Raw genomic sequence first — 13431 nt, forward strand, 5'->3', positions numbered from 1 at the left:
CAGAAAGTTGGCGTCACTGGGCCACCAGATCCACAACTCAGATGCCCATCCCTTATTGAATTTGGGAAATATGAAATTCAGACTTGGTATTCTTCACCATACCCACAGGAATACTCCAGGTAAGAAAGGAACACACGCATCACATTGTTTTGAAGCCACTCTCTCCGATATTCACTGATCACTTTGCTCAGTCTACCTGAGAGTATCATCTGTAAAGAAAAATTATCCTGACTCATCTTCTCTCCATTCTTGCTAGTGGTTCCTGCAGCAATTTGGTCCACCTGGCACACAAAATGTTAAATAGTGTTTGACAATGCTACCCCATTCATGACCTAGTAAATTAGAGAGGCTATCCCAAATAATTAACACTGCTCATGTCCTGCAGATCAGTAATTAGTGAACCATGTATAACACGTTAAAGGGCACTTACCACTGCTGCATATCTACAAGAAACCATACAGCCACGTGGTAAACCAAAACAAAATGGCGTTTGCACCAGTGTTTCATTTCCAAATAAGGGAATTGAAAAAAGACACATAAATGAAGTGACACTTAATGTCTGGAAACGCAAGGGTTTGAATTAATTGTAAATAGTGTGGCGTGCACCTGAGGAGTGCCCTGCAGAGTGCTGTAAGGCTGCGTGAGCTGCAGCGGAGTCTGGAGCAATACAATTGTCCACGTATAACTGAAGCCCTCATCACGTTGAAGACTGACTTTTATATGAACCTTTGGACTAATACTATTTATATCTAATTTGCAGAACAAATTATCATCTTTGGACACTTTTAAAAGTGTTTGTGTCAAATTTGGCCCCTCCATCTTTCTGCCACAAACACCATAACTATAGCACCTTGCACGCACCTGAGGAGTGCCGCTGTTGGTGTGTTGTGTGGATTCAATATCTTAGCAATATATGCTGATTTCCCCGATGCTGTAAGTGTTAAGGATACTATTGTACTGGGTTAAGCTTGAGACAATCACTGCTACCTAGCACATACTCACTGTAGCAAAAGAGATTATGGACAACTGACGTTTCTTACCAGGCCGGCAATCAGCAGAAAATACCAACTACGAAACTCTATTAAAATGGTCTGTAAATGAACTAAAGGCATGGCTGATTGCAAACAATTTCTTTAGAAAAACAGACTAGAAATAATGACCAAACATTGCATACAATAGGTGCGGCAGCTGCTATAATTGAGCCTGTCTACGACAAAAGGGGGATCTCTACCTGACCCAAGACAAAATTACAACCTACCTCAAACCTCTGAAAGCGACTATTGCTACGCTGACACAAAATACCCAAACTGAAGCAGAAAGAAAGTTTGATGGGCATGAGACTTCTGAAATATTGGAGGCCGGACCGATCGATAACAATTCGCTGTTGAATATGGTACTTAATCTCAAAAAGTTACCATGGGCAGCAACGATAATGCTTCCATACAACAGAACAGTATGATGGAGGTTCATCTACCTCCAACAAATGTTAAAGGTCTCCCGATCTTGGTAAAATTGTGGCTAGTGCATATGCAGCCTCCCTCCCTCTAATGAGACATCTTATTTGTCATCTGATTATTCCGATGAAGAAACATCATCGGAACCTGAACAAATAAACCTATTGAAAGTATTATTCTTGCTCGGCTCTGCTATACATAAAGAACAGCTGCTAATCAGAGGGAGTGGGAAAGTTGTTAGAAACAATATCACAACAAGCCAATATAAATGATGTTGAAGAATAAAGAACCAATATAACTGAATCACTGGCTAGAATTTCGCAACATACTCCTGGTTTACAGACCATGAGGGTTAATGAGGCTAAACTTGATAATATCCAAGAGAATAGTATTGAGACGGAGGAGCCTACGGATCTCTGTACTATCACTGTAAGCCAACAAAAAGTGTTTATCAAAGATAATAAACAGCCATGTGAAAATAAAACAAAAAGAAAAAGGGTGTCAAAGAAAAAGCCTCAAACTAGAGGATCTCCAGCTTTAGCGGATACAACATAGAGTTGTTTGCATTGAGGACAAAGATCTCTATACAATTGTTGAGGCAAATAAACCACAAAAAAAGAAAGTCTAATTATAAAGTGATAGCTACCAAACAGGATCATAACATATCATAGTCTATGGCCTCGCGATCAAGAACTGAAACTAAAGGTAAATTAGGACTTGCAAGGACTCGTACTCTGATAGCGATGATGAGATATTTGATATAGATAATGTAACATTCAATGATAACACAGAACCCTTTAGAGTGTTACCCGAAGCAAAAAAATAAGAAATACACCACCAAACAAGACAGGTACCAAAAACATCTTCCCTCACCCATTGCTTAAAACTACAAACATCAAAATTATTGATTGATATGCAACAGCTGCAAGCCCCTTCCCCAAAAGAAACCATGTTTTGGAACTACTACATCAAGTAACTAATCTTGAGGTGATGCCCACAAGACATATCAGCGGAGATCCCATGTACATCTAAGGAAGCCAACTGTCAATAATTGATTTTGTATCTCCCATTATATTGGAATTGATACATTGATACTTATATATTCTAATGTTTTTTGTGAAATGGGTTACAAATTCTCAAGAGTTAACGAAATTACCAAATTAGCGAGCAAGAGATAGGAGAAATCTGAAACGCTTAGTGATAAGCAAGCGATTATTGATGTCAATAGCATTGTAAGAAAAATTGTGGACGGACTGAATGTGAAGAACCAACTTCTGTTCTTACAACTTAGCTGTGAGAAAATAGATTGACAAATCAATGCTGTTGAGTCGAACTTAAAGATGTTATTGTGGAATTCTAGGGGCTACCACTCCTTTGTCTCTAACCCAATAGGCAGATCATTTTTATAAGATGCTGATCTGTTTGCTATACAGGAAACATGTTCTTTGGAAAATGTCTTGATTGATGGTTACTCTATTTATATTCAGGAAAGCCCGTAGAGGCATGAGACGGAGACCGTTTGGTGGGTTGATGTTCGGGGTTCGTAAACATCTATTTTTGAATGAATATGGTCCTATAGGTAGAAGTGACCACATGCTGGCAGGTAAAATATCTTGGGACAATGGTGTTGATACTTCTACTATTCATGTAGTAAACATTTATAATCCTCCCAATAATGTCTATACTATCACAATTATAGGGGATCTGGAAAAACACATTAGATGCCTGGAATTGTGAATATAGTACCTATCCATATACTATAACGGGGGTACCTAAATTACCAAAGATTCAGAGGCATATAAAAGATTGATAGTCTGCAGAATGGACACAGAGCAACTGTAATACAGAATTGGGAGGAGGATTCTAACATGATTGATCCGTGGCTGACTTGTACAAGTATAAATGGCCTTCTACAACTTTATGTGAACACTGGAATTGACAGTGACCGTCCCTGCATATGGTCAGTGTGCAATAAGAGGTCCAGGATTGATTACATATTGTTCTCGAATCAATTGTTCGAACATATAGGTCTACTTAGCCACACTGTTACCTCACTAAGTGACCATGGTGTACAGAAGTTTGAGATCATCGTGAGCAACAAAAGGAGAAAGACCATGTTAGGTAATGCAGGTGTTAATGTAACTTGGTCATTGTACAATATAGAGAAATGTATTGACTCTTTTGATGAAATCTTATAGTAGTACCATATGGGAAATATGGATATAGTAACCTTTGAAGGGGATAGTCCTATCAGCAAGACCGTATATCGAGGAACAAACCAAAAATACTAATGGCAAATTCCTACATAAAAGTAAGACCTACGATTTTATAATAACACATGAGAAACGCCAACGCTATAGAGATAAAAATGGTTGAGTTCCAAAGAGCGGTCTCTTTGGAACTCGCATGGGTGAAAGAGGGTAATATCACATCTAAAAACTACATAGAAAAACATTGTCCGTAGACACCAGTGCTCAGCACGCGGAAAGAAATGGGTGCTAATAAAGAATATGCTGAGCATGGATGGTCGAACATTTTGGAACATGTATAATTCACATAACACACGAGATGGGTCACTGAATGAAATTACTCTCATTGGCGAAGCAGATTGGATAAACTATTTCAAGGACCTCTATTATAGTGATACTTCTATGTCTAATAGACATCATGAATATAACAACATCGAAAGAACTGATGACCTTATATTAGATACTGCAGATATTGTGGATATCATTAGCGGATCGAAGGCTTCTAGGGCCTCAGGACCAAATACGATTCCTAACCTAGTATACAAAAGAAATCCAGAGTATTCGGCCAGGATATTTACACAATTGTTTAATACAATGACATATATAGGCTTCCTACTGACTAGAAAAGGAGGCCTGTGACAATCCACTCAATTATAGGCTATTGGCCATGACAGATGCATGTTCCAAGATATTCACACTAATCTTATTAAGAGTTAAATAGTTGGATAAAAAAAATATACTGTCAAAACAACAAACAGGATTCCGTAAAGGTATTAATACCTTACACAATGCATGGACGCTCAAATATCTAATACGGGAACAACATTCTAAAGAATGGGCACTATACATTTGTTTTGTTGATTTCAAAAGAGCGTTTGATGCGGTAGATAGTCAACTATCATGGTCCAAGCTGAAAACATGGACATGGAATTCAAGAGTGCTCCATTTTATACAATAATTCTATACTGACACCACTGCTCGAATATGCCTAAACAGGGAAGGTGTATTTAGCAAAAGCATTAAAACAAATGTGGGATTAAACCAGGGCTGTTCTCGAGCACCTACCCTTTTTAAGTAAATTTTTCCGACATGGGTGAGAAAGTGATCAATGCTAGAAATGTTCCTTCCAAAGTGGATAATGAATTTATAGCATGGTTGGCTTTCGCTGACGATACACTTCTAGATAGAACTCCTATTGGACTCCAGCACAGTTTAGAAAATGTGTCTGAATATTAAAGAAATAAACCTCATTATCAACTATCGGAAAACTAAGATTATGATCATTGACCCTAAAAGGAAAAAAGCCCAAGCGGTATAAATGGGCCTTAGATGACAATATTCTTGAGGTTGTCCATACCTACATATATCTAGGCATTCTTATTTCTGACACTAAAAGTGTTGCCCTATTGGAGGACTATGTCAGACACAAGATAGGAAAAAGATTTTTGGTGGTTTTAAAATTTTTAAGAACTGAAAGTGTCTGCTGTTTAATTATTTTCAGTAAAAGAAACATCTTGGTTGAAAAAGGTTTGAATGTGGAGAAAAACTCTGGACATACCTAAGAATATGCCAATTGAACGATTAGATTGTGATCTCGGGCTTTTATCCCTGGCCACACAAAATGGGATGGCTATGGTAATTTTCTATATCTGTATGATGCATAAACTCGTGGAACAGGATTGCATATTTGCCCATTTTAAAATGATTTTGAATAGAGATAGCACAGATGTTGCATTGAAAGAATGGAGAAACAATGTATTTTAGTTGGAGAAGAGATGCATATCTCTCTAATAGAAAAACAATAAAAGAAAAAGCTCAAGTCTGGGACAGGAATAATAAAATTATTAATTTCGGACAATTTAAAGAATATAATATGTATGTTAAACAGGCTTTTGCTGTGGAATTGCCCTGCGATTATTTAATAAAACACGATCATATGAAGGTCATCAGGTTTCTTATGTCACTGAGATTGGAGATGCTCCCAACATTCTCTAGAACAGGTGCATGGAGTAATATTCCATATCTCCAATGCCTTGGTAGATTTTGTAACAGAGATCGAAACTCCTAGGCATCCCCTGACTAAATGCATAAAAATGGACACAATCCATAAAAAGGTTATCTTAATTTGAGATATAACATTGAAAATGATGCAAGTGGTCAGAATTGGAGTCTTTTATACTCGCGGAATTGCACAGTCCTACATTTTAATACGTACCATATGTGGTTGAGAATAATGGAATGTTTGAGTAACTTGACTTAAATGATATTTTAGTGAATAACAATTTTTAACAATTTTATTCATATAAGATACAATGGTTTTATGTATATGCTAAAGATATTTTGTTGTTATTTATTAAATGTAATATGAAATGTTGTATTGTAAACATTGTTTACTTATTTTTAAATATTTTTTGGGTTAAAAGGTTTATTTAACCAGAACACTAATAAAGACATTAAAAAAAAAAACAAATTGAAAATAATGCGTTGCCAAGAAATACTGGGCAAAAGGTGTATTGATGGCTGAAGCTGACCCATTGCTGGGTTCCTCGCAAATCTTTAAGAAGTAATGATATAGTGTATACGTTAAAGCAGCTGGTAGTGGGGAAGGAGCTCGAAACAGTAAATGAGGACAACATAAAACCAATCAAATACATCTTTAGTATTCAGAGATGTCTATAGGTATAACTGCCAGTGATGATGGTGGTTTGGTGGAGGGGACTCGGGCTTTTGTAGGTTTTTTTAAAATAAGCTTTATTAGTGAATTTTCATAGGTAGAACTCAGACAGCACATGTTCTCATATACATATTACGAGATTCACTGTACAGATTTTTTTAAATCCCCCCGTCATTTAACTTCTACCCCAACCTTCCCCCCCTACTTCAACTCCCAAACACCCTCTGCCCCTGTCCTAAATTGGCCCCAGGGTAGTCGCAGCAGCTGTTTCGTTGGAACCTGCTTTTATCAAGCTCCTGCCATTGCTTGCCCCACTCTCAAATTCAAGTCTTTCTTCCACAACATCTCTGTGGGGCCTAGGTTGAGGTTCGCCGATTTGACTATCTTCCCTTCTCCCATTCACCGGCAATAGCTGCTTTCCCCCCTCCTTTCCCTTTCTGCTCTTGCTTCCTGCGTCCAGTCACAATCCCGCCCCCCCCCCCCCGATCCTCTGTGGGTTCCGGGTCCCCGTTTCTCACTTCTAGCTGAGGCCTCTCCGGGTCGTACTTCTCAAGGAAGGTTGCCCACTCCATTGCCCTAGACAGGGTTTGGTCATGCAACTGTCTAGTGAGTTGTTCCATACTATATATGTCCAGAACTTTAGAGGCCCATTGTCTTTCACAGGGAAGTTCCTCTCTCTTCCAATCCCCTGCCAAGCAAGCCCTAGCTGCAAGCAGCAATAGTGTGGCATGTGCGGGAGTTTGACCCAGCCCCCCTCTATTTCCGCCACCCCAAACAATACAAGGGGATACAAACGTCTATCCACCCCGTCCAGGCTCCTTACCACCCCAGGATCTCCTTTCAGTATTTCTGCACCTTCTCGCACGCCCACCACATGTGCCAATAGTCTGCCCTCAGCCCACACCTTCTCCAACAGTGGGGATCAGCTCTCGGGTTCATCTTTGATAGCCTTGCTGGGTCCCACTGCCACCTATATAGAAGTTTAATCCCATGCAGCTTATATTGACAAGCCACTGATGTGCAGTGTGTATTCACGCATAGCCTTCACCACTGTTCCGTCCCCATTTCTATCCCCATGTCCCTCTCCCATTACTTCTTATGTACTCCGGTCTCCCCACCCTGCACCTCTAATAGGGCTTGGTACAATTTAGATATTAGTCCTCATCTTTTTTCCTGTGTCCAGCACTCTCTTCGTACCAGTCAGTTCCCTCTGTAGGTCCTCCTTCCAACCATCTGACATCAACACCCCTTTTAAGCTGCAGGTATTTGAACACAGAGACTCTACCCCCACCCAGTATCCCTTCCAGCTCTCCCAGGTCTATGAACACATCCTTCTTTAAGACTTGCCCCACTCTTTCCACTCCTGTCTTGAATTAATCTTGGAACCGCTCGTGTTCTGGGATACAATCTCTAATAGGTGGGGTCCAAATATGACTCGGAGGCGAGGGCCACGTTGTCACCCTGGTCATTTCCATTTTGACCCTCCATAGTCTCCAAAGTGGACCCAGGATCTTATGTCCCTTTACCCTTCTTGGGGCTGCTTCCTGCAACGCCCAGTGCCACTCCCCCAGCGTGACTGGTCTGAACAGGTAATTCACGAAGCCCACCCATTGCTTTTGTTTATCTCCCAACAGGTGAGGAACCAGGGTTCTGAATTGTGTGCATTTCGGGCAGACTCACCCCTCCCTTTTCTTTGGGCTGTACTAGTACTCTGTAGGCTACCCTTTGCTTCTTCCCCTGCCACAGAAACGCACTATCCTTCTTTTTAGTTCTGCAAAATGTAGGTCAGGTAGTTCTATTGGCAATGCCCGATATAGATATAGCACCCTGGGGAGAAGCACCATCTTTAGCGCATTCAGCCTTCCTAACCACAAGATGGTGCGTTTCAACCAGGCGTTCAGTTCCCCAAAGAGCGGATGCAATAGTGTGGGAAAGTTCTTCATATAGGTTGCCTAGTCACCTGGGTATTCTCACCCCTAGGTGTACTTTATACTGTCTTCTTCCATCAGTATCCCCATCCCTCCCCATTCTGCTCTACGTTCCTCAGTGACCCCTCTCAGCGGGAGGAGCACCGACTTATTTACATTCACCTTAAAACCTGATACCCTTCCATACTCTTCCAATATTCGGAGCACCTTCGGGCTCTCCCCCACTGCTGTGAGATACAGCATAACATTGTCCAAGTACATGCTTAACTTATGGTCATCGCCCCCTACCCTAACGCCTTTTATCTGGTCATCCATGCATATTTTCTCCCCTAGTGGCTCCATCGTCAGGGCAAAGAGGAGGGGCGATAGTGGACACCCCTGCCTAGTGCCTCTGCTGAGTCCAAATTCCCTGGACTTTGTCCCATTTACAACCACCCTCGCCGTGGGTCCCGAGTAATTTTCCCTGATGGCTCTGCACATTCTTTCCCCCACTCCTATTTTTCGTAGCACTGCAAATAAAACCCCCCTTCGACTTGGTTGAAAGCTTTTTCTGCATCTAAACTCAATATTGCATGGTCCCCTGAATCCCCCCGACATGTTCCATAAGGTCCAGGGTCTTTCTAATTGCATCCAGGCCCTGCCTATCTACTATAAACCCCATCTGATCTGGGTGGACTATTCGGGGCAGTTTCTCTTCAAAACGCATCGCAAGATTTGCGTGAATATTTTCTCGTCCACATTCAGGAGCGAGATGGCGCAGTATGACGAACATTGGGTCAGGTCCGTCCCTTCCTTCAGGATTACAGATATTAATGTCTTCCTGAACTTGGCTGGAGTCTCCCCCGTTTCTAGGATATGGTTATACAACTTTGCCATGTGTTGAGACAGAACCCCATAATACCTCTTATAGAACCCTATAGTATACCCCTCCCTGGTATACTATAAGGTTCTATAGTATAGGCCTCCCCTGGCGCCTTCCCATTCAGGAGGCAAGATATCGCCTCCTGTACATCTTCAGGGGTTATTGGGCTCTCGAATTGCTCCATCTCCGAGGTTGTGAACTTATTCATGTCAACCTCCCTTAGTCTCCCACAGCGGTTTGCTCGCGGGGAGTTTCCGATTTATACAGCTTCTCATAATACTGGGGAAAACCTCTGCTATTTTTTTCTGTGCAACCAGATCGTCTCGTATGGGGTCTCCAAGATTGGATACCCACCTCTCTGCTCTCTGCAGCCGGAACCTCGCGGCCAGGAGCGCATCTGCCTTGTGCCCTTTTTCATAATATTTCTGTTTGAGATACCTAAACTTCCACATGGTCTCCCCCATCCCCAGCGCTTCCAGCCCTTCTTTCTTGGTGACCATCTCCTCCCTAATCTCATCTATGTTCGCTTCTGTAGCGTGCATCCTTTCCTTTCCTCTCCTTCCACAAGCTCCTTCCTCAACCTCTCAACTATCAGATCTTTTCCCTTTTTACGCCTCTCTGATCAGCAGCCCCCTCCAGGTTTCTTTCCCAGCATCCCAGACCACCTCTGTGTGAACTTCCCCATTGTCATTTAGCTCAAAATAGTTGCTTTGGCTAGTTGGTCCACAAACTGCTATCCGGCCTGTACAGGCTTTTTATATCAGGGGTCATAACCATATCGTGACGGTCCAGCACACCAGTCTGATTTCGCAACCTATCACCCTTGTCCCCTGGTCCCTGTTTAGGAGTATGTAGTCGATCCTAGTGTATGTTTTGTGTGGGGCTAAGAAAAAGGTGTACCCTTCTTCCCGCTGGTGCTGCTCTATCCACACATCGACGAGGCCACGTGTCTCAATCGCCCGCCCTTAGTACCCCAGTCTATACACTCCTCCCCCCGGCAACTCCTGCCCCCCAGCCTTTCTGTCCCAGGTTTCATTGGCCCAGGAGTTAAAGCCCCCACGCCCCCTCCCCCAGACTCCCTCTTTGATGTATAGGTCGGCCTCCAGCTCCCTGGATATAAATTGAGCACACTGGATATAAATTGTGCTTGCCCCCGGTTGGGCACGTATATTACTGCCAGTAACACATTCGCCCCTTCAATGTTGCCTCGCAGCATCAGCAACCTCCCTTCCAGCAGGTTGGTGGCCACACATTTTCCCGTAGTTTACATTGTTTATGCAATACAATTCCAACCCCACCCCTCTTGGAGTTCCCTGATGCCCAGTGGACCTGTCCTATCCCTGCCCCTCTTAATTCCCGCTCTTCCCCTTGTATTAAGCGTGTTTCCTGCGGAAAATGCACATCCACTGAGGCTTTACGAAATTCTCTGGCAACCAAAGACCTCTTTGTTGGGGAGTTTAGACCTTTTACATTCAGCGTACCCACAACCAGACCCCTGTTAGCTTCATCTCTCCCCATTGCGAACGCACCAATCTGCCCACCCATTCCTCTTTAATCCAGCCTGTGACTCTACCCTTTCCACTTCCCCCGTCTTGGGGACTATTTTCCTCTTGGCCGCTGTCTTCTCCCCTGGAGCCATACCAATTACAATAACCCCACAACAACTTCATAACTGTTTGCAACTGTAACTTGAGTTCAATAAGAGTCATAGAGACGCCCTCTCACACGACAAGGGCCACCTTGGAGTGGAGGTATGCACCTCCCTACAGCAATCCGTGTTCGCACTTGTACCTTCCACCCGGAACTGCAATCCCTGCATCTTCTTTCACACTGTCAAGTATACTCCTGCGGCTGCATGTGTCTTGTGTGGCGATGGTCCATTCAGCCGCATGTATTTTCTACCCGTTTGTCATCTCCTCTTCCTCTGTGGGCCTGGCCTTACTCGTGTTCGGTCCATCGGGTCCCCTTGATTCCATCTCTGTGTCCGCTGTGAGGTGACCTAGGGCTTGCTGTGCCTCTTCCGCTGAGGCTATACAGTAATCCACTGAGTCTACTTCAAATTGCAGCAAGAACGGGTATCCCCAACTATATCGGATGCCTTTCTCCTGGAGCCATTTTGTGAGGGGCCTACAGTCCCTTCATCTTGAGTGTGAGGTTAGACAAGTCCTGATAAATCGTCATCTTGGAGCCTTCAAAGTCCAATTCCCTTTGTTGGTTTGTCCTATTCAGCACCTCTGTTTTGTCCTGGTAGCTCAAGAACTTTGCTACTATGGAGCAGGGCCCACTCCTGTATGGTTTACCTCCTGTGTTTGCCCTTTCAAGTTGCACCTGTTTTCCCCCATCTGCCTCAAACACATGGTACACGAGAGCCTGCACCTTCTTCTCCACTTGCCTCTGGGTTTCTCTAACCGTTTCTTTCCAGCCCAGTTTCCTTAGGTTGTTCCGTCTTTCTCTGTTTTCTAAGTCATCAATTTTCAACATCATTTCCTCTTCCCGGAGCTCCAGCTGTGTCAGTCTGACATCAAGCCTCATTTTGACCATATCTGCATTCAGTTTATTATTCTCTAGGCCCTACACGTTGCTCTCCACCGTTGTCATTCTGCTAGTTAGGTCAGTCAGTGAAGGCTGTATGCCCCCTCTCAGGGCCTTAGTTTCCGCCAGTATATGTCCTGAGTCCTCCTTGGTCGGGAATTGGGGCATGTCCATCTTGGTCATCTTTTTCATCTCCGGTGCCTACTTAGTTGCCCCTCCTGTTTTCCCTTGCACTGTCCATCCTAATCCCTTTTATGTTCCAGGCGCTCTCTCTGCTCTCTTTCGAATCTCCTTCTCTTCTTCGAGCTGCCTCCTCTCTTTCCGCTTGTGACCTGCTTCTGTCATAGCCTCGTACTCCTCCTATCATATCACTCGTCTCCCTTCCCTGGGCTCCAAGTCCGCCCTGCCTTTGTTATCCCTCTCTTCTCACCTCAATGGTTCCACTGTCATTCAGTGTGCAAGGGGTGTTGTGATCTCCTTACTACACAGTTTTGCTTGTGAGGGTTCGCCTGCACACCAGTCTGAGCATCTGGTGGCTACTTATTATATCACAGGCTCCCCGCTCATGTCCTTTTCAACTTGGCTCCTTTTCCTCTTGTGTATCTGTAATAACTGTGGGGTATCTCCCTGCTCAGGGCCCCTTCTTCCCTCTCAGCAGGGTGTGTGGCTTATCTATTCTGTAGGCGCTGGCGTCCCCGGTGCCACCACAGCTCCGCCTCTGCCCACCACCCAGAGCTTCCGGGCCATCAGTTTTCAGATTAAGGTCTGGGGCCCTGTCTGATGGTTCAAACGGCTCCGCTCCTCACAACACGCCCCCGTCGCCTCCTTGAGCTTCTCCGGCCGTATGCTGTATTCTCTTTGGGCGAGGGTGCACTTCTGGGCCAGGAGGGGCAACCGTGGTTTCTCAACACACCCCCCTCCCCCTCCAGGGGCTCTTTTCCCACCTACCTGGGCACTCCGGCATGCAGATAGGTCCGTCCCCCGTGATTCCTCCTTGTCCCGCCATTCCTCTGTCTGCCTCTTCTCTCTCTGCAGGAACTCTGTCCCACCTTCTTAGTTCTACCTACATGGGCCGTTGTGGAGATAGTTTTCAAAACGGTGCATGCCCCGATTGTCTAACGGGGTGCTGCGGCAGCCCCAGGGGAGAATCCAGCCCCTCCTCTATGTACCGCATGGCTTTGGGGGGGCTTTCAGGGTTTCGTGACCCCCGGTGGGCGACCCTGGTGGGCGTCCATAGCACCTCTATTCCTCCCGGCCACCATCCCGCTCTTCTGTCGCTCCCTCCGCTCCTATGTTGTTGGTTGGAGGTTGGGCAGATTCGCGGGAGGGGATCTGGGCCTGCCACGGGCCGCACCTGGTCATTGTCCCACTCCCGGCTGGTCTTCTCCCGCTCCCCCTAGCGGTCTCCGTTTTAGGTTGTTTTAATGGCAATATTGATGGCAGTCAATGTTGGCTGTCTGTAATTTCAAGGGTGGGGAGATCCAGTTTTGGGGAGCTGCGAGCGAGAGAGCACAAGTTGAGGCGAGTTTGGGAATGTAGATTGAGTTGTGATCTATCTGGAGATAGATTCAACCTGGTGCAGTGGGAGCATGCGGTACGCTTGCCCATGGATGCATTTTTTATTTTCTTTTTCTTTTTTTATAACTCTGTTTGAGTTTGAACAACACAACATAGAAAAACAAACATGGATCATCGGCATACATAGAATAAAGGCAGCATAGCATTAATAACA

The 13431-nt window shown here is 44.2% G+C and overlaps 1 protein-coding gene across 1 annotated transcript in view; it reads left to right on the forward strand.

The window, feature by feature from the left end:
• Positions 1-13431, forward strand: part of KAT6A (lysine acetyltransferase 6A) — a 1549616-nt gene that overhangs the window by 966484 nt on the left and 569701 nt on the right. The window contains exon 9 of the mRNA XM_069617664.1: positions 4-119. Within this exon, the coding sequence (XP_069473765.1) occupies positions 4-119 (116 nt within the window). The remainder of the gene's footprint in view (positions 1-3; positions 120-13431) is intronic.

This window comes from Ambystoma mexicanum, chromosome 10 (genome assembly GCF_040938575.1).
Source record: "Ambystoma mexicanum isolate Mex_15411 chromosome 10, UKY_AmexF1_1, whole genome shotgun sequence".
Classification (NCBI taxonomy): Eukaryota; Metazoa; Chordata; class Amphibia; order Caudata; family Ambystomatidae; genus Ambystoma; species Ambystoma mexicanum.